The 22,259-nt window shown below is 45.1% G+C and overlaps 1 protein-coding gene and 1 long non-coding RNA gene across 2 annotated transcripts; both read left to right on the plus strand.

Moving 5' to 3' along the window:
* Positions 1-5,192: 5,192 nt before the first annotated feature.
* On the plus strand, positions 5,193-22,038 carry LOC132455478 (zinc finger protein 431-like). The gene is made up of 3 exons (XM_060049341.1): positions 5,193-6,074; positions 11,348-12,241; positions 21,204-22,038. Exons 1-3 carry the CDS (start codon positions 5,524-5,526, stop codon positions 21,967-21,969), a joined length of 2,211 nt encoding a protein of 736 aa, XP_059905324.1. The 5' UTR covers positions 5,193-5,523; the 3' UTR covers positions 21,970-22,038.
* On the plus strand, positions 6,756-8,062 carry LOC132455326 (uncharacterized). The gene is made up of 3 exons (XR_009525191.1): positions 6,756-7,219; positions 7,253-7,722; positions 7,775-8,062. It is a non-coding gene; the product is annotated as an uncharacterized LOC132455326 (long non-coding RNA).
* Positions 22,039-22,259: the final 221 nt, after the last annotated feature.

Consider the following 22,259-nt stretch of genomic DNA (forward strand, 5'->3'; position numbering starts at 1 on the left):
TGATGGAGAGGGTGTAAATGTTGTTACTCCGGGAGTGAGCAAGGCGATGGAGCGACTAACGAAAGCTTAGGCACACGGCGAGTGAACTGCTCCATAGGATAAATTGCCGGCGAACCGCTCTATCGGAGCCTTTTCTCGGAGGGACGCTAAAGTGTGTTGCATAGCGACCGTCGATGCATAGCCTTGACCTTGGGTGTCTTGAAAGGCGCCTCTAAATTAAATGTATTATTATTATTTTATTATTATAGCGGCAGCCAGGAGGGACTACTTTTTTGTATTCTTTAACAAAACAGCTACTTTGACTTTCTTTGTTTCTTTTTAAATGTAGTGTGTCTATGACTTTCGTTTCGCCATAACAGTAACCGTTGTATAAAAGCAATAGATCACTTCAGTCAGTGGCATATGTGCTCATTATACCACTATGAAGGGCCCTCCGCTGCGCTTCGGGGCCGGACAACGCCCCTTAACAGTGGTATTATGAGCACATACCACAGCCTGGCGTGATCTATTGCTTAAGTAACTTACTTGTTCCTTTTAAGTATAACATTGCGTGATTGAGGAGTCCAATTCCTCCACTGAAATGGGTAGAAAGTGCTTTTACGGCTCTCTGCTAATTAATAAACTATCACTTCTCTCTGCATGTAGTTATGTTGGGCAATGCACGAATGCTGCTGAGGGAGGTAGCCTATTAGATTCATTGGCTGAATTGTCCAATCAGCTCCAAATTACTACAATGTGTTGAAACACAAGACAGTGTAGTGACAAGTGTTTCTTCAATACTCTTAAGTAATTCAGTTACTGTTGGGAAGGAGAACAAGCCTATCTTGATGAATCCTTCATCATGTTGTGTGTTCAGTAACAGGGGTAGGGTTTGTGTTTGGTCTTTCTTCTTTTTACTTGCGTGTGTGTGTGTGTGTGTGTGTGTGTGTGTGTGTGTGTGGTTCAGAAGGTAAACTGCACCGAGGAGGTTTCACCGCCCCCAAATGGTTCCACATGCATTAACTTTGATATGTCTTTGATGTGTCGTTCAGAAAAAACTAAGTGTATGGTGTTTGGAAATGAGAAAAAGATGCCATCACAGACAATTAAATTTTACAACAACAATCTTGAGAGAGTCAAGTATTTTAAGTTTCTAGGAATGTGGTTGGACGAAAGAATGACAGGGGAAAAGCCTTTTGAGATGGTAGCTTTGAAGTGTGGGAAAATAAATAATGTCCTTAGGTGTGTGGCTGGTTCAGACTGGGGGGCTGATAGAGAATCAATGATGATGATTTACAGAGCAATGATAAGATCAGCAATTGATTATGGATGCATGGTTTATGGATCAGCAGCTCTTTCAGTGTTAAACAAATTAGACATAGTCCAAGCAAAAGCCTTAAGAGTGTGCTGTGGAGCATTCTGTACAACTCCAATAGCAGCATTACTAATGGACATGGGTGAGATGCCGCTAGTATTAAGAAGATATAAACTTGGCTTGAAATACCTAATGAAGCTCAAAGGACAAAGGGAAGTGTTACCAACAAAAGACTACTGGGTGATCATTGGGAGTTTATGGGAATAAGAAAAACTAAAACTAACTTTGCAGAAAATCTTAAATCTGTGGCGCAGGAAATTGGTATCAGGGATGTTAGTGTTTGTTCTCCAGTGTGTCGCTCAGTTGCTCCGTCATAGCTGATCCCAGATCCCAGTGTTGACCTAAAGTTTATGAGTATAAGCAAATCAAGGATGTCAGAGGGTGTAGTAAAAGAGATAGAAGTCTGGCAGCAACAAGTATGGGGAGACCATCTACTCATTTACACTGATGGGTCAAAGGAGCGTGAGAGTGGTAAAGTAGCAGTGGGTATTAGCATTCCTGAAATCGGGTACAGAATAGGGTATAGAATCTCAGATCATATGTCAGTATTCACAGCAGAGATGGTGGCAGTCTTATGGGCCTTACGATGGGTGCAGGATAATAAGCAGGGGTATTCAATAATATGTAGTGATTCAGCTGCAGCTTTAATTTCAATAAAAGAAGGAAAATCCAAGTCCAGACTGGATTTAATTGTGGAAATACTACAGTCTCTGTTCAGAATTTACAAGGCGGGGAGGGAGGTGGGGTTTCTCTGGGTGCCGGCTCATGTGGGTGTGAAAGGGAACGAGGAGGCGGACGAGGAGGCAAAGAAGGCGGTGAAGGAGGAAACAGTGCAAATTCATATGCAATATGGGGCACCCGAGTACATGGAAAAAATAAACAGGGCTCTAAAAGAAAGGTGGCAAAATTCTTGGGAGAAGGAAAGGAAGGGAAGGGCGTACTTTTCAATACAGGAAAATGTAAATAAAGATGGTGCACTTTTGGGTGCATAAGAAAAGATGATGTAGCAATCACAAGACTGAGGCTTGGACACTGTGGGCTGAGGACTGGGCTGGCTCTGATTGGCAGACACCCAGATGGCAGGTGTGAGTGTGGAGAAGGAGAGACTGTACAACATGTACTTCTCCAGTGTGGGCGCTATTCCAGGCAAAGGAGGACTCTGTACCGGAGGCTTGGATCAGCTGGAGAATCAGTTTTTAGTGTGCGCACCCTTTTAAATCTGGATTCAGTGGATAAAACAAAGGAATTGATGGACTACCTTCACATCATTGGAGTATATAAAAGGATTTAAAGTTTAGGGGGAAATAACAAACATTGGGGGGCAGTAATACGCCATGGCTGCGTCAAGGCTGCCTAAATAAAAGAAGAAGAAGAAGAAGTTACGCCTCCTACTACAAGTTACGCCCACTACAAGTTACGCCTCCGTCTTGCAGGACGCAGACAGACCCTACTCTACGATCGTGTACACGTAGTTATTTCATTGAGAGACACCATGGCTCGCAAACGAGCGAAGCATAGCAGTTGCTTAGTGTTTGGATGTACAAATGAACACAAAAGTCTATATTTTGTTCCTTCCTCCGAGCCGCTGAAGAACCAGTGGGTTAATTTGATTGTCTCTGGAAATGCGCCAGTCTGCGCCAAACATTTCACTGACGACTTCTTCCTCAACTTGGGCCAATACAGAGCTGGACTTGCTCAACGTCTGAGAATCAAGTCTGGATCAGTACCAACTCTCCACGGCTCAGCTACAAACCTCGAAAAGGTAAGTTAACTAACGCCATATCATTGTGTTGCCTTATTGTTTAGTGTTCCGTTGTTACCATTATAATGTTACTTTAGCATTAGCGCTACAGCTAACAGCCAAGTTACTGTCGCTAATGCTACGGTAGATAGCATCTGTTGTGTGTAAATACCATGGACCTATAAGAAAGGACAGCGGACTAAATCATGGCCGCTGTAGCACCCGATTTGGTTCCCCCCCAGTTCCTGTTCCCCCTTACGCTGATTTACTGATGAGCCGTGCGTAGTTGCTATGTTACTGTACGCACTTGAGGAAGAAACGCAAATCGTAAACAGCTGGATGTACGGAAAGCGAAATGGGACAAACCTCACGCCAGGCTGTGCGGCAGTAGTTGTCTACTAGTCTGCTACGTTGATTTTAGCGTCACAACATAACTATAACACACACACGTTATTCATGAAGGTAATTGTTAGACCATTCATTGTCAATCTTTGCAAAGGAATACGATTAAAAAACAAAAATAGGGGAAACCATCTCCATCAATAATGTATTTATTACGGCTGGACGAAGATTACAAGATTTAATCGCATCGTTTGGTGAGACAACTCGCGATTAATCACACTTTTATCCACTTCAATTTAAGTTGAATGAGATATCAAATTGAATGACGCATTATCATTTATACCAAATGTACTTTGGTATAAATGATACTTTTTTTTTACTTTTATTGAGTGACCCAGTGTGGTTTGAACATGACAATTACGGAACACTATTATGGGCATGTTTTCTCCTTCACACCTGATTCAAATCATAGGGTTATTAGCAGATTTCTGCAGAGCTTGATGTCATGGTATTGATTTGATGAGATGAACTATAAAATATGTAAACAAATCAAGGATGTAATATCGTTTCATAGAACTAATTGTAAGTATTAGGCTAATGTAATTCACTAAACATGCTTATCTTATATCTTCTTACAACTTGCACCTGGAATATACAATGTAATAAATTGAGTACTGATTTTACTTGGTTGTCTCTACGCAGGCCAGCTCATCAAGTGCTTACATTCAGCAGCTTCTCTCAAGGGATGTTGCCTGCCAGACAGACCACCTGGAAACACGTACTGTAGGCACACAGCTATCCTCAAAGACTTCGCAGCCCCATTTTAAAAGTGAAGGTGTGTACTTTCTGCATTGAGTATTTTTTCCCTTGATGTAGTAGATTCTAGGCAGCATAGATTCTAGGTTGATGCTAGATTCTACCTGCGCCAAAAAGCTTGGTCCTCTTTGAAAAAGCATCATGCCCAGCGCCCTGCTAAAAGTTAAACTTGGAGTTGCAATTCAAAGATGGAATCAGTCAAGAGCCCAGAAGGGTTCACGTGATAATAACAAAGACGTGAATCAGGCACTCAGCGCGGCGCCACCTCAGAGATTCTGGGTGTGGTCGCCCCTGGCTCCTTCCACATGTCCAGTCACAGCGAGGAACTGCTGGTTAGCTGAATAAAGAATTTGTTGGCATTTTTGCACTTGTAAATTGTTAATAGTGTTTTAGCCTACACTCAGATGTGAACTCATTCTTGCATGCGGGGGTCTTGAATCAAAAAAAAAAAAAACACAGGGAAGACATTGAAATTGCAGGTTGTTCCAAGTGCAGTGTAAAAATGCCTAATCTGTCGGTAGTGGGGATTGACTGCTATTCTGTGAAAATGAAAGAATGTCTTGTGTGCGTTTCCTTCTTTATGTGGAAAGCAGCAGACCCCAGACACCATTTCAATCATGGTTGAAGAGGATATTGGTGGAGGCTTGCCCGCCGTAGGTTAGTAATACACATTGCATCTATGCAAGAAATCAACCGTGATAAACTGAGAATGTACTCGATTTTGCCTTCTCAGCAGGAGCCTTTAACCCTTGACCATCCAAAGGGGCGACAAGGAAAATGCATAATCAACAAATACAAGTTAGAAATAATGTCAAAATATAATTCTTACAATACACAAGTGTGTACAAAGTACATCCTGTATACCTTTGTGAAAATGATTAATTAAAAACATTACTTTCTCTCTTTCTCTGTTTTCCTCTCTGAAGAAGGCAATGACATCAGAGACTGCAGCACGCAGCGCGGCGCCACCTCGGAGAGTCTGCGTGTGGATGCCCCTGGCTCCTCCCACTTGTCCAGTCACAACGGGGAGCTGCAGAACCTGAGCGTCTACGGACAAGGGGAGGGCCCACTGGCGGTGGACGGCCATGACACCCTCCTCGCTGCATCAGAACTGGAGGCCTTGAGCTCGCTGTCCGCTGACCACAGCGTGGCCAAGAGCCTGAACTGCAGCGTGAGGTTCGTCCGCCTTGAGGAGCTGACTGGACATCAGGGCGGCCGCAAGGGCCGGCCCGGTGTCTTGTGTGGAAAGGTTATTCCCAACAATGCCAATATGATCGTCCACATGAGGACTCACTCTGGGGAGAAGCCCTACAAGTGTGACCAATGCATGAAGCGCTACCATCGGAAATGCGACCTGGAGATCCACCTGAGGACTCACTCCGGTGAGAAGCCCTACAAGTGTGACCAATGTACGAAGCGCTTCAATCAGACAAGGAACCTGAAGATCCACATGAGAACTCACTCCGGCGAGAAGCCCTACAGGTGCGACCAATGCACGAAGGGCTTCAGTCAGACAAACCACCTGAAGATCCACATGAGGACTCACTCCGGCGAGAAGCCCTACAGGTGCGACCAATGCACGAAGGGCTTCAGTCAGACAAGCCACCTGAAGCGCCACATGAGGACTCACTCCGGGGCGAAGCTCTACCAGTGTGACCAATGCAGTAAGCGCTTCAGTCGGAGAGATGCCCTAAAGAGCCACCTGAGGACTCACTCTGGGGAGAAGCCCTGCGTGTGTCTGCAGTGCGACGCCAGCTACAGCAACCCACGCACTTTGCGTGTGCACATGCTCAAGCACCGTTTGACACGGGGTAACGGGACGCTTTGATTGAGACCTCTGTCCTGTATTGGTTGAAATTACTACTTTTTGTTTTTCTTTTCATCACGATTAAACGCTTTCAACTTTTGATTCGCTTTCTGTTTTTATTAATAATCGATGTCTGTGTTGAATAACTTATTTCTAGGACACTTCTGACAGCAAAATATTTGATTGAATGTAGAGCTTGATCAGGGGAAGATACAGGCAGCAAAGTTACCAAGCATACAGTCAATGAGACGATGGGTGTACATGATTCTTATGGGAAACGTTCACATTGTGGGTAAATACAAAAGAAACAAAGGTCAGGGGGAGGGGCCTTTGTGGAGTTTAGGATTGGCCAGAGGAGACACCAAGTTAAATTGCAAAGAAGTCTGTGGATTGGCCTCAGTATCAAACTTGGTGCCCACAGTTGCAAATGCAAACTATCTAAACACCTTTCAATTAGAGAGGGCGGAAGGTATCTATAGGACCATGGAGAATGGATAGAAGTTCATTGAAATTGAGTTGAGGGTTCATATAATTTGTATATTAAAGTTACGCTTGATATTGCCACAACATTGTCATTACCGTTATCTTTGTTATTAGAAAAAGCCTGCTAAGTTCACTTATGAAATAGACTGCGATTGAACCCCACATTATACATGATTGTGTTCATTCCACTGACCTTTCCATTCCGTGCGCTTAATGCTAACTACCTTGGATGGATTGTCTCATAATAGGCGATAATGGTTGAAGATTATCCATTTTAAAAGGTCCCTGGTTAAATGTCTAGATCTCAGTGATGCTCAGTTTAGGCCGGTCCTCCCTCTAGAAGGCAGCATTATTCTAACGGGACAAAGTCAGAAGATTCCTAGCATTGGTCCCCCTTCACTCCCTGTTTGCAGCGGCGGCTGGTGATCCAATTTGTGGGTGGGGTGCAGTAATGGACGGGGTCCTCCCCAAGAAAATATAGAATTGGTTTCTGGGATGCCCACTAGTTAAAAATGTATTCTGATTCATAGCCTACACCCTGACTTGCAGGGCCTGGACAAGCTTACACTGCTTTCACTTTCATTCCACTAGCCATTGCTATTTGACCCATGGTTGTTATTCTGATATTGAGGCATATCATGATCAATGTCCTATAGTGTTTTACCGGAGTCTCAAGGTCAATTTCATAGTGTTTTACCGGAGTCTCAAGGTCAATTTCAAATGCTGTTTGGGACCGTTGTATCATTTTTTTTCATATGCTACATGCCAAATGACTTAATTAATATGTAATTTACTTGTTCCTTTTAAGTATAACATTGCGTGAGGAGTCCAATTCCTCCACTGAAATGGGTAGAAAGTGCTTTTACGGCTCTCTGCTAGTTAACTATCTATCACTTCTCTCTGCATGTAGTTATGTTGCACAATGCACGAATGCTGCTGAGGGAGGTAGCCTATTTGATTCATTGGCTGAATTGTCCAATCAGCTCCAAATTACTACAATGAGTTGAAACACAAGACACAGTGTAGTGTCAAGTGTTTCTTTAATACTCTTGGTAGGATAACAAACCTACCATGATTTACCGTTCCTTATGTCGTATGGTCATGTACAGGGGTTGGGTTTGTGTCGGGTCTCTTCTTTTTCTGTTTACTAATTATTTTGGTGTGTGTGTGTGTGTGTGTGTGTGTGTGTGTGTGTGTGTGTGTGTGTGTGTGTGTGTGTGTGTGTGGAAAGTTCATAAGCCAGAGGCAAACTTTGAACCAATGCAAAAGGCTTAAAATTGTTATGAGCTGGAGCAGTGAATTTCAGTTTTTCTTTTCTTGTTTGATGGTTTCGGTTCATCTGTTCAAATATTGTGTTATTGCTTGGTCCAAAAGCTTTGATTTCTTTTAACAAACGAGCTGAACATCATCATCATAATTATAAAAAACGGTATAATTTGAACTTCATTATTTATTGCTTAGAATTTTTTCTTGCATTTATTCTGTTTGTATTATTTTTAACCATGTTTGATAAAATCGAAATTACGGGGAAAGGTTACCTCCCCTTCCTCTTATTTTGCCCGCCCAGATTATTTGGCCCGACCGCCCATGAGAAAACGAGTTAAGAACATGTTCACATAGTCCTTTCCTTGAGAGACACCGTGGCTTGCAAACGAGCGAATCATCACAGTTGCTCAGTGTTTGGATGTACAAAACCTCGAAAAAGTAAGTTAACTAACGCCATATCATTGTGTTGTTGTAGTGTATATGGTTACCTTGTTAGCATTATAATGTTGCTTTAGCATTAGAGCTACAGCTAACAGCCAAGCTACTGTCGCTAATGTAACGGTAGATAGCATCAGTTATGTGTGTAAATACCATAGACCAATTAAAGAAAGGACAGCGGACTAATGCATTGCCGCCCATTCATAACTATAAATACACGCACTGTTACTCGAGTGTGCACCTCAGCAAGCAAGCGGCATCATACGAGAACGGGCACAATTCAACAAAGGGGGTACAGGCACTGATCTCTACTGCTTGGATACCAAGGGAATGCAATGTTTAACAATGTCTGCTCACCATACAACAAACGAATACAACCGTATTTTACCGGCCACTGGACCGCAGTAGTTCTAGCGTTTTACTGATGAGGAGATTGACCTGTTAAACTCATCCTAAATACATGTTGCGTTTCTGGGAACCCTTCTACCCTCTTGTACTCCCAGTTACAGCTGGTTATTTACGGGCAAAAAAGTGTACCTGGAACGCACTATTATGGGCATGTTTTCCCCTTCACACCGGATTCAAATCAAAGGGTTATTAGCAGATTTCTGCAGAGCTTGATGTCATGGTATTGAGTTGATGAGATGAACTATAAAATATGTAAACAAATCAAGGATGTAATATCATTTCATAGAACACATTTTAAGTATTAGGCTAATGTAATTCACTAAACATGCTTCTCTTTTATCTTCTTACAACTTGCACCTGGAATACATACGTATTTTTTATACATAAGATAAAAAATTGAGCACTGATTTGTCTTTGTTTTCTCTACGCAGGCCAGCTCATCAAGTGCTTACATTCAGGAGCTTCTCTCAAGGGATGTTGCCTGCCAGACCGAAAACCTGGAAACGCATATTTGTAGGCACAAAGCTATCCTTAAAGTCTATGCAGCCCCATTTTAAAAGTGATGGTGTGTACATTACTCATTGGGTATTTTTTTTTTGGATTTGGTAGATTCTAGGAAGCATAGATTCTAGGCTGATGCTAGATTCTTCCTGCGCTAAAAAGCCTGGTCCTCTTTGGAAAACCATCATGACCAGCGCCCTGCTAAACCACGTGTCAAACTTGGGAGTTGCATTTCAAAGACGAAATTAGTCAAGAACCCAGAAGGGTTTCAAGACAGATGCCACCTGAGCTGGTTTATCATTGTCAAACATCACTGAATTCATAATGTATGAATGTTAGCTGATCAGGTTAGAGGGAAGGACACGTTGTTGCTTTTTAGTGTCAAAATATAATTATTGTGCTTGCCTCGCATGTCATGTTGTGATCAGATCACTTTGCGCTGGTGTTCGTTGAGTGTCCTTAACCTGGCTAACCACTTGAACTTTGAGTCTAGGGAGGAGGGTGCTGAAGGAGATGTCCCTCTCCAAAACTGTGAATCTTTGTCAGCAGTACACATTTTAAACCCTCTGTGTCAATGTTACATACATTTAAAGAGTTTCTTTCATGTGTACAAATACACAATGCCTCCCTTTATGCAAATAATGTATCATAACAATAGATTTTTCCTTTTTTTCTCCCTCTGCAAAAGACTGCGATGCCTTTAGAGACCGTAGCACTCATCGCAACGCCACCTCAGAGATTCTGGGTGTGGACGCCCCTGGCTCCTCCCACATGTCCAGTCACAGCGAGGAGCTGAAGATTCTGAGTGTCTACGGAAAAGGGGAGGGCCCACTAGCAGAGGACGGCCATGACACCATCTTCACCGCGTCTGAAGTGAAGGCCCTGAACGCGCTGTCTGCGGACCCCAGCGCGGCCAAGAGCCTGGAGCGCGGCGAGCGGCTTGTATGCCGTGAGGAGCTGAGTGTGCAGGTTGGAAATCATCTCATCATTCACCATCCAAAAGAGAGGCTTCCTCTGTTACAACTCTAAAACAGACCAATTGAAAGCCCAAACCTTTATGATTCAGTAGATGTTTTTACACTGCCAATTATGCCCGTCTTATGCCCAACTAATCTGTCGGTAGTGGGGATCGACATCTATTCTGTGAAAATGAAAGAATATGTCTTGTGTGCGTTTCCTTCTTATGTGGAAAGCAGCAGACCCCAGACACCATTTCAATCAAGGTTGAAGAGGATATTGGTGGAGGCATGCCCGCCGTAGGTTAGTACACACATTGCATCTTTGCAAGAAAACAACCTTGATCAACTCAGAATGTACTTGAATCTGCCTTCTCAGCAGGAGCCTTTAACCCTTGCCCATCCAAAGGGGCTCATTCTCTGTTTTCCTCTCTGAAGAAGACGATGACATCAGAGACCGCGGCACGCAGCGCGGCGTCACCTCAGAGAGTCTCGGTGTGGACGCCCCTGGCTCCTCCCTCATGTCCAGTCACAGCGAGGAGCGGAAGATTCTGAGCGTCTACGGAAAAGGGGAGGGCCCACTGGCGGTGGACGGCCATGACACCCTCTTCACAGCGTCAGAAGTGGAGGCCCTGAACTCGCTGTCTGCGGACCCCAGCGCGGCCAAGAGCCTGGAGCGCGGCGAGCGGCTGGTCTGCCGCGAGGAGCTGAGTGTGCAGGTTGGAAATAATCTTCTCATTCACCATCCAAAAGAGAGGCTTCCTCTGTTACAACTCTAAAACAGACCAATAGAAAGCCCAAACCTTTATGATTCAGTAGATGTTTTTACACAGCCAATTATGCCCGTCTTATGCCCAACTAATCTGTCGGTAGTGGGGATCGACATCTATTCTGTGAAAATGAAAGAATATGTCTTGTGTGTGTTTCCTTCTTATGTGGAAAGCAGCAGACCCCAGACACCATTTCAATCAAGGTTGAAGATGATATTGGTGGAGGCATGCCCGCCGTAGGTTAGTACACACATTGCATCTATGCAAGAAAACAACCTTGATCAACTGAGAATGTACTCGAATCTGCCTTCTCAGCAGGAGCCTTTAACCCTTGACCATCCAAAGGGGCTCTTTCTCTGTTTTCCTCTCTGAAGAAGACAATGACATCAGAGACTGCAGCACGCAGCGCGGCGCCACCTCGGAGAGTCTGCGTGTGGACGCCCCTGGCTCCTCTGACATGTCAAGTCACAGCGGGGAGCTGCGCATTCTGAGCGTTTACGGACAAGGGGAGGGCCCACTGGCGGTGGACGGCCATGACACCCTCTTTGCCGCGTCAGAACTGGAGGCCTTGAGCTCGCTGTCCGCTGATCACAGCGTGGCCAAGAGCCTGAACTGCAGCGTACGGCTCGTCCGCCTTGAGGAGCTGACTGGGCATCAGGGCGGCCGCAAGGGCCGGCCCGGTGTCTTGTGTGGAAAGGTTATTCCCAACAATGCCAATATGATCGTCCACATGAGGACTCACTCCGGCGAGAAGCACTACAGGTGTGACCAAGGCATGAAGTGCTTCAGTCAGAAAGGCACCCTGAAGACCCACCTGAGGAGTCACTCCGGCGAGAAGCCCTACAGCTGTGACCTATGCACGAAGTCTTTCTGTCAGAAAGACTACCTGAATAGCCACATGAGAACTCACTCCGGCGAGAAGCCCTACAAGTGTGACCAATGCACAAAGCGCTTCAGTCTTGGCTGCTACCTGAAGAACCACCTGAGGACTCACACCGGCGAGAAGCCCTACAGGTGTGACCACTGCCCGAAGTGCTTCAGTCTGAAAGACCATCTGAAGACCCACATGAGAACTCACTCCGGCGAGAAGCCCTACAAGTGTGACCAATGCCCGAAGCTCTTCAGTCATGGCTGCAACCTGAAGAACCACCTGAGGATTCACACTGGCGAGAAGCCCTACAGGTGTGACCAATGCCCGAAGTGCTTCAGTCTGAAAGACCCCCTGAAGCGCCACATGAGGACTCACTCCGGGGAGAAGCCCTACAAGTGTGACCAATGCAAGAAGTGCTTCAGTCAGAAAGGCAACCTGAAGATCCACCTGAGGACTCACTCTGGGGAGAAGCCCTACGTGTGTCTGCAGTGCAACGCCAGCTACAGCGACCCACGCACTTTGCGAGTGCACATGCTCAAGCACACTTTGACACGGGGTAACGTGACGCTTTGATTGAGACCTCTGTCTGGTATTGATTTAAATTACTGCTTTTAGTTTTTCTTTTCTTCACGATTAAACGCTTTCAACTTTCGATTCGCTTTCTGTTTTTATTTATTGATGTCTGTGTTGAATAACTTATTTCTAGGACACTTCTGACAGCAAAATATTTCATTTAATGTAGAGTTTGATCAGGGGAAGATACAGGCAGCAAAGTTACCAAGCATACAGTCAATGGGACGATGGGTGTAGATGATTCTTATAGGAAACGTTGACATCGTGGGTAAATACTAAGGAAACAAAGGTCAGGGGGAGGGGCCTTCGTGGAGTTTAGGATTGGCCAGAGGAGAGACCAAGTTAAATTGCAATTCACAATATGGGTGAAGTGGACATGGCTGCAAGACGGTTAAAGGAATCTACACAACAAAGAAGTCTGGATTGTCCTGAGTATCAAACTTGGTGCCCACAGTTTCAAATGCAAACTATCTTGGCACCTTTCTATGAGAGAGGGCGGGAGGTATCTCTAGGTCCATTGAGAATGCATAGAAATTCATTGAAATTGACAAATTATTCAAACGGGGTTCATATAATTTGTATATTAAAGTTCTGCTTGATATTGCCACAACATTGTCATTACCGTTATCTTTGTTACAAAAAACACGTAGTAAACTTGTGAAATAGACAGAGAGATAGATAGAGATTGTACCCCACACCATACATGATTGTGTTCATTCCACTTACCTTTCCATTCCGTGTGCTTAGAAGTAGAATCTTTATTTGTCATTGGGTTAAATACAGTGTATTTACACAACGAAATTAAGGTGCAGATCTTGTTCAGTGCCTTTTAAATAAAAATAAATAGAATACAGTACGAAATATTAATAAATATATAACAACAATAACCCCTCCCCCTGCCTTCCATTTAAGGCACATTTAAGTGTCCTACACCCTCCCCTCCCTCCCAGACAACAACCAACAACCCCTTCTGCCCACATATATCTAAATAGCAGCAGGTCAAGGAAGGTAAGCATAATGAGGAATGTCCAGAGGTAGTGGTGATCGTTCATGTGGTTGTCTATGTATTGCACAGGGGTTAATGTTTGTTTGGTGTACGTATGGCCCAGGGGAAGAAGCTGTTGGTTAGTCTGGTGGTGCGTGATTTCATTGAACTGTAACACCTGCCAGAGGGAAGCAGATCGAACAGGTGGTGAGCAGAGTGCGCAGCGTCTTTTAGAATGGATCTGGTCCTGTTTCGGCAGCGGGAGCTGGCCAGCTCTTCCAGGGAGGGCAGTGGGCATCCTCTGATCTCCTGAGCTGTGCCTATGACCCTCTGAAGTGCCGTCCTGTCTGCCGCCGAACTCCCAGAATACCATGCTGTGATGCAGTAAGTGAGCAAACTTTCAATGGTTGACCGGTAGAAGGACACCAGCAGCTTTTGTTCAAGATGTTTTTTTCTGAGAATTCTCAGAAAGTGTAGTCGCTGCTGGGCCTTCTTTTTTATTGCCGTTGTGTTTGTGGACCAAGAAAGCTGCTGAGAGATGCATGTTCCCAGGAACTTGCAGGACGGAGCCCTCTCAACGCAATCCCTGTTGATGTGCAGGGGGCCATGGGCTGGGCTGTGTCGTCTAAAGTCGATGATGATTTCCTTAGTTTTGGATGTGTTTAGGAGAGATGGGTGCCGAGTCTCACTTGTTGTGGTCTGTTGGAAAGGAAGTCCTTTATCCAAGCGCAGGTGGAGGCAGGGAGGTGTAGGCCCAGTAATTTATTTATCAGGATGTCCGGGATTATTGTGTTGAAGGCTGAGCTGTAATCTATGAAGAGCAGTCTTGCATAGGTACCTGGGTGTTCGAGGTGGCTCAGCGTAGAGTGGAGGGTGATGGCAATGGCGTCCTCAGTAGAGCGGTTAGCCCTGTAAGCGAACTGGTGGGGATCAAATGATGCTGGGAGGCAGGCCTTGATGTGCTGGGCAACCAGCCTCTCCAGGCATTTCATCACCACTGACGTGAGTGCAATGGGCCTGAGGTCATTTCCGCTTTTACCAGCTGACGTTTTTGGAACAGGGATGATGATTGCTGATTTCCAGCAGGATGGGATGGTGGCTAGGGACAGAGAGATGTTGAAGATCTTGGTGAGAATCCCTGTGAGTTGGTCTGCACAAGCTCTGAGTACTTTCCCCGGTACGCCGTCGGGTCCTGCCGCCTTCCTCGGGTTCACTTTCCTCAGTGTCCTTCTAACCTGATGTTCCTGGCGGGTCAGCGGGGTGTTGGTGAAGGCTGGGGGGGGGCGTTGGTTGTCTATCCGCCTCAAACCGGGCAAAGAAACTGTTTAATTCCTCTGCCCTTGTAGCATTAGAGTTGGTAGTTGTGATGTTGTGGCCCTTGTAGTTAGAGATGTGCTGTATTCCCTGCCACACCTGACGAGGGTTTTTGTCCATGATGTAGCCCTCTATTTTCCTTTTATATGCTAACTTAGCAGCCCTTATGCCCCTCTTTAGGTTCGCTCTGGCTGTGCTGTACTGAGCACTATCTCCTGACCTGAAAGCAGTGTTGCGGTCCTTGATAAGGGGCCACACTTCCCTCGTTGTCCAGGGTTTCTGGTTCGGAAAGACCCTGGTCTGTTTTGTGATGGTGACATTTTCAGCACAGAATGTGATGGAGGATAAAACAGACACCGTGTACTCCTCCAGGTCCAAACTCTCAAATAGACCCCCCTCTGTCGTTGAGAAGCAGTTTTGGAGCTGGGAGAGGGCGTCCTCTGGCCAGGTGTTGATGGTTCCAGTATTGGGCTTATTTTTCCTAATGTGAGGGGTGTAGGCTGGAATGAGGTGCAGTAAGAAGTGGTCTGACAGGCCAATGTGTGGCTGGGGTACTGCTCTGTATGCATGACTAATGTTGCAGTAGACATGGTCGAGTATTCTGCCCTCCCTGGTGGCACACTTCACATACTGTATGAATTTAGGGAGGACAGCCTTTAAATGTGTACCCCATCTGGGTACGCCTGCTGCTGTTTGCTAATAGCGCCATGAAGATAGTTTAGAGCTATACTAACGTTAGTGTCTGGAGGGATGTACACTGCCATAATGATTACTAAAGTTATCTCTCTAGGTAAATAGAAACGGCGGCAGATGACCGTCAATGCCTCTATGTGTGGGGAACAGTAGCTGTGGGTTGCTTGGCAACCCACAGCTAGCTAGCTAGCTACCTAGCTTGTGAACACCAGTTATTATTTAAATACATACAAAGTCCGCCTCCTCTTCTCTTTCCGGAGTCTCTGTTCCAGTCGGGTCGGGGGATAGTGCGGCCGGCTAACTGCACAGCGTTATCGGGGATGGCAGGATGGAGCCAGGTTTCAGTCAGAATCATCACACAACAAATCCCTGACAAAGTTGTCGTTTGCAGCTCGAGGTCATCCATTTTGGGAACGATGGATCTTACATTTGCAAGAAAGAGACTTGGCAGCGGGGGCTTGTGTGGGTGCTTCTTTAGCCTCGTAAGCAGACCGGTTCGACATCCTCTCTTTTGTTTCCTGTTCCTCCGCCCCCGTCGCAGCTTCTGAGAGCCGACAACAATCCATGGAGACCCCGGTGTCCTTGATATTTCGTGCGGTATATTGTGCGTCTGTTTAAAATAGTCCGTTACTGGAACACTGCTTCGAATGCCGTTGGAGTGAATAAGGTCCTTATTTACAACCTGTTCGGCCCGAAATCCAATGCGGACTAGATCCTGACGACTGTAGACAAGATTTGCCCAGCTGACGTTACAATTGAAAAACAAATTTATGCACAAAAACACTAAGAAAAAGCACCGAAAAGGAGAGCTCAAAGCCGCTGCGTCTGGACGCGCCGCCAGAGCAACGAATGCTAATGTTAATGCTAACAACCTTGGATGGATTGTCTCATAATAGGCGATAATGGTTGGAGATTATCCATTTTCAAAGGTCCCTGGTTAAATGTCTAGATCTCAGTGATGCTCAGTTTAGGCCGGTCCTCCCTCTAGAATGCAGCATTATTCTAACGGGACAAAGTCAGAAGATTCCTAGCATTGGTCCCCCTTCACTCCCTGTTTGCAGCGGCGGCTGATGATCCAATTCGTGGGTGGGGTGCAGTAATGGACTGGGGTCCTCCCCAAGAAAATATAGAATTGGTTTCTGGGAACCCCAATAGCTAAAAATGTATTCTGATTCATAGCCTACATCCTGACGTTCAGGGCCTGGACAAGCTTACACTGCTTTCACTTTCATTCCACTAGCCATTGCTATTTGACCCATGGTTGTTATTCTGATATTGAGGCATATCATGATCAATGTCCTATAGTGTTTTACCGGAGTCTCGAGGTCAATTTCAAATGCTGTTTGGGACCGTTGTATCATTTATTTTTATATGCTACATGCCAAATGACTTAATTAATATGTAATTTACTTGTTCCTTTTAAGTATAACATTGCATGAGGAGTCCAATTCCTCCACTGACATGGGTAGAAAGTGCATTTACAACTCTCTGCTAGTTAACTATCTGTCACTTCTCTATGCATGTAGTTATGTTGCACAATGCACGAATGCTGCTGAGGGAGGTAGCCTATTTGATTCATTGGCTGAATTGTCCAATCAGCTCCAAATTACTGCAATGAGTTGAAACACAAGACACAGTATAGTGTCAAGTGTTTCTTTATACTCTTGGTAGGATAACAAACCTACCATGATTTATCGTTCCCTATGTCGTATGGTCATGTACAGGGGTTGGGTTTGTGTCGGGTCTCTTCTTTTTCTGTTTACTAATTATTTTGGTGCGTGTGTGCGTGTGTGTGTGTGTGTGTGTGTGTGTGTGTGTGTGTGTGTGTGTGTGTGTGTGTGTGTGTGTGTGTGTGTGTGTGTGTGTGTAAAGTTCATAAGCTAGAGGGAAACTTTGAACCAATGCAAAAGGCTTAAAATTGTTATGAGCTGGAGCAGTGAATTTCTGTTTTTCTGTTTTTCTTTTCTTGTTTGATGGTTTCGGTTCATCTGTTCAAATATTGTGTTATTGCTTGGTCCAAAAGCTTTGATTTCTTTTAACAAACGAGCTGAACATCATCATCATAATTATAAAAAACGGTATCATTTGAACTTCATTATTTATTGCTTAGAATTTTTTCTTGCATTTATTCTGTTTGTATTATTTTTAACCATGTATAATAAAATCGAAATTACGGGGAAAGGTTACCTCCCCTTCCTCTTATTTTGCCCGCCCAGATTATTTGTCCCGACCGCCCATGAGAAAATGAGTTAAGAACGTGTACACATAGTTCTTTCCTTGAGAGACACCGTGGCTTGCAAACGAGCGAATGATCGCAGTTGCTCATTGTTTGGATGTACAAAACCTCTAAAAAGTAAGTTAACTAACGCCATATCATTGTGTTGCTTTACTGTATATGGTTACCTTGTTAGCATTATAATGTTGCTTTAGCATTAGAGCTACAGCTAACAGCCAAGCTACTGTCGCTAATGTTAAGGTAGATAGCATCAGTTATGTGTGTAAATACCATGGACCTATTAAAGAAAGGACAGCGGACTAATACATTGCCGCCCTTTCATAACTATAAATACACGCACTGTAACTCGAGTGTGCACCTCAGCAAGCAAGGGGCATCACACGAGAATGGGCACAATTCAACAAAGGGGGTACAGGCACTGATCTCTACTGCTTGGATACCAAGGGAATGCAATGTTTAACAATGTCTGCTCACCATACTACAAACTATTGTATTTTACCGGCCACCGGACAGCAGTAGTTCTAGCGTTTTACTGATGATGAGATCCTTATGACCTGTTAAACTCATCCTAAATACATATGGTGCGTTCCTGGGAACCCGTGTTTTCGCAACCTTCTACCCTCTTGTACTCCCAGTTATAGCTGGTTATTTTCGGGCAAAAAAGTGTACCTGGAACACATTATAGGCATGTTTTCCCCTTCACACCTGATTCAAATCAAAGGGTTTTTAGCAGATTTCTGCAGAGCTTGATGTCATGGTATTGAGTTGTTGAGATGAACTATAAAATATGTAAACAAATCAAGGATGTAATATCATTTCAAAGAACACATTTTAAGTATTGGGCTAATGTAATCCACTAAACATGCTTCTCTTTTATCTTCTTACAACTTGCACCTGGAATACATTCGTATTTTTTATACATAAGATAAAAAATTGAGTGCTGATTTTTCTTTGTTGTCTCTACGCAGGCCAGCTCATCAAGTGCTTACATTCAGCAGCTTCTCTCAAGGGATGTTGCCTGCCAGACAGAAAACCTGGAAACGCATATTTGTAGGCACAAAGCTATCCTTAAAGTATATGCAGCCCCATTTTAAAAGTGAAGGTGTGTACATTACTCATTGAGTATTTTTTTTTTTGATTTGGTATATTTTAGGAAGCATAGATTCTAGGCTGATGCTAGATTCTTCCTGTGCTAAAAAGCCTGGTCCTCTTTGGAAAACCATCATGACCAGCGCCCTGCTAAAACACGAGTCAAACTTGGGAGTTGCATTTCAAAGATGGAATTAGTCAATAGCCCAGAAGGGTTTCAAGACAGATGCCACCTGAGCTGGTTTATCATTGTCAAACATCACTGAATTCATAATGTATGAATGTTAGCTGATCAGGTTAGAAGGGAAGGACACGTTGTTGCTTTTTAGTGTCAAAATAGAATTATTGTGCTTGCCTCGCATGTCATGTTGTGATCAGATCACTTTGCGCTGGTGTTCGTTGAGTGTCCTTAACCTGGCCAACCACTTCAGCTTTGAGTCTAGGGAGGAGGGTGCTGAAGGAGATGTCCTTCTCCAAAACTGTGAATCTTTGTCAGCAGTACACATTTTAAACCCTCTGTGTCAATGTTACATACATTTAAAGAGTTTCTCTCATGTTTACAAATACACAATGCCTCCCTTTATGCAAATAATGTATCATAACTAATTTTCCTTTTTTTCTCCCTCTGCAAAAGACTGCGATGCCTTTAGAGACCGTAGCACTCATCGCAACGCCACCTCAGAGATTCTGGGTGTGGACGCCCCTGGCTCCTCCCACGTGTCCAGTCACAGCGAGGAGCTGAAGATTCTGAGCGTCTACGGAAAAGGGGAGGGCCCACTGGCAGAGGACGGCCATGACGCCCTCTTCACCGCGTCTGAAGTGGAGGCCCTGAACTCGCTGTCTGCGGACCCCAGCGTGGCCAAGAGCCTGGAGCGTGGCGAGCGGCTGGTCTGCCTCGAGGAGCTGAGTGTGCAGGTTGGAAATCATCTCATCATTCACCATCCAAAAGAGGGGCTTCCTCTGTAACAACTCTAAAACAAACCCATTGAAAGCCCACACCTTTATGATTCAGTAAACGTTTTTACACCGCCAAATATGCCCGTCTTATGCCCAACTTTTCCCCTGTGTGATCTGCACGTCTACACTGACCAAGGTAATTTACAGGCTTTATTTCGCACCCCTATTAACCCTCTCTGACCCTACACATATTGGCGGTTTCATGTTGATCTAAATGCGATAAGACAGCTTTGCGGTTCTAGGGGCGAGGCTTGGGTAGAGGTGTTGCTGCATTGTCTCTACAACAGAGACGATGCAGCGATATCAACATGAATAGTTGTAACTGGAGAGACGGTGAAATCCGCAAGCTGCTGACCATCATTGGAGAGAAGGTGATGCAGTCGCATTTAAAGAAGACGAAAGATGGTCGATCTAAGAGAAAGTACCAGAAAAACGTTCCTTACAATGCTTCGTCAGCAAAGTGGTTAGCAAATTAAAGAATATGTTGGGATTATTGCACTTGTAAATAGTTAATCGTGTTTTAGCCTACACTCAGATGTGAACTCATTCTTGCATGCGAGGGTCTTGAATCAAAAACATTATACATATATTTTTTTGCAATTCATTGTAAAAAGTCCTCCAGTGTGTAGCCCCGCCTTCTCCTGTGAACCAAGAAAGCCAGCTCCGAGACGAACGGGGATTTTATCAGCTGGCAGTGTAAAAATGCCTAATCTGTCGTTAGTGGGGATTAACAACTATTCTGTGAAAATGAAAGAATATGTCTTGTGTGTGTTTCCTTCTTTTTGTGGAAAGCAGCAGACACCAGAAACCATTTCAATCAAGGTTGAAGAGGATATTGTTGGAGGCTTGCCCGCCGTAGGTTAGTAACACACATTGCATCTATGCAAGAAAACAACCGTGATAAACTGAGAATGTATTCGAATCTGCCTTCTCAGCAGGAGCCTTTAACCCTTGACCATCCAAAGGGCGACAGGGAAAATGCATTATCAACAAATAGAAGTTAGAACGAATGTCAAAATATAATTCTTCCAACACACAAGTGTGTACAAAGTACAAACTGTATACCTTTTGTGAAAACGATTAATTAAAAACATCACTTTCTCTCTGTCTCTGTTTTCCTCTCTGAAGAAGACGGCATTGACATCAGAGACTGCAACACGCAGTGCGGCGCCAGCTCGGAGAGTCTGCGTGTGGACGCCCCTGGCTCCTCCCACATGTCCAGTTACAACGGGGAGCTGCGCATCCTGAGCGTCTACGGACAAGGGGAGGGCCCTCTGGCGGTGGACGGCCAAGACACCCTCTTTGTCGCGTCAGAGCTGGAGGCCTTGAGCTCGCTGTCCGCTGACCACAGCGTGGCCAAGAGCCTGAACTGCAGCGTGAGGCTCGTCCGCCTTGAGGGGCTGACTGGGCATCAGGGCGGCCGCAAGGGCCGGCCCGGTGTCTTGTGTGGAAAGGTTATACCCAACAATGCCAATATGATCGTCCACATGATGCCTCACTCTGGGGAGAAGCCCTACAAGTGTGACCAATGCATGAAGCGCTTCAGTCTGAAAGGCACCTTGAAGATCCACCTGAGGACTCACTCCGGGGAGAAACCCTACAGGTGTGACCAATGCAAGATGCGCTTCAGACAGAAAGGCCACCTGAAATGCCACATGTTGATTCACTCCGGCGAGAAGCCCTACGAGTGTGACCAATGCACGAAGTGCTTCAGTCTGAAAAGCCACTTGAAGAGCCACATGTCGACTCACAACGGCGAGAAGCCCTACTGGTGTGACCAATGCACGAAGTGCTTCAGTCTGAAAGGCAACCTGAATAAACACATGAGGAGACACACCGGGATGAAGCCCTACAGGTGTGACCAATGCACAAAGTGCTTCAGTCATGGTCACGGCCTGAAATACCACATAATGACTCACTCCGGTGAGAAGCCCTACAAGTGTGACCAATGCACGAAGTGCTTCAGTGAGAAAGGCACCCTAAATAAACACATGAGGAGACACACCGGGGAGAAGCCCTACAGGTGTGACCAATGCACGATGCGGTTCAGTCAGAATTACATCCTGAAGAACCACATGAGGACTCACTCCGGGGTGAAGCCCTACAAGTGTGACCAATGCACGAAGTGCTTCATTGAGAAAGGCAACCTGAATAGCCACATGAGGAGTCACTCCGGGGAGAAGCCCTACAAGTGTGACCAATGCACGAAGTGCTTCAGTGAGAAAGGCACCCTGAAGTGCCACCTGAGGACTCACTCTGGGGAGAAGCCCTACGTGTGTCTGCATTGCAACGCCAGCTACAGCCACCCAAGCAATTTGCGAGTGCACATGCTCAAGCACACTTTGGCACGGGGTAACGGGACGCTTTGATTGAGACCTCTGTCCTGTATTGGTTGAAATTAGTACTTTTAGTTTTTCTTTTCATCACGATTAAACGCTTCGTACTTTCGATTCACTTTCTGTTTTTATTAATTGATGTCCGTGTTGAATAACTTATTCACATTGTGGGTAAATACAAAGGAAACAAAGGTCAGGGGGAGGGGCCTTCGTGGAGTTTAGGATTGGCCAGAGGAGAGACCAAGTTAAATTGCAATTCACAATATGGGTGAAGTGGAGATGGCTGCAAGACAGTTAAAGGAATCTACACAACAAAGAAGTCT

Source organism: Gadus macrocephalus, chromosome 4 (genome assembly GCF_031168955.1).
Source record: "Gadus macrocephalus chromosome 4, ASM3116895v1".
Lineage (NCBI taxonomy): Eukaryota > Metazoa > Chordata > Actinopteri > Gadiformes > Gadidae > Gadus > Gadus macrocephalus.

What these genes read in the sequence shown, in the direction of transcription:
- LOC132455478 (XM_060049341.1), top strand. Translation starts at nt 5,524, where the DNA reads ATGATCGTCCACATGAGGACTCACTCTGGGGAGAAGCCCTACAAGTGT. An exon ending in TTGACACGGGGTAACGGGAC is followed by an intron (nt 6,075 to 11,347) that starts GCTTTGATTGAG and finishes TGACATGTCAAG; the next exon opens with TCACAGCGGGGAGCTGCGCA. An exon ending in AAGCCCTACGTGTGTCTGCA is followed by an intron (nt 12,242 to 21,203) that starts GTGCAACGCCAG and finishes GAAACCCTACAG; the next exon opens with GTGTGACCAATGCAAGATGC.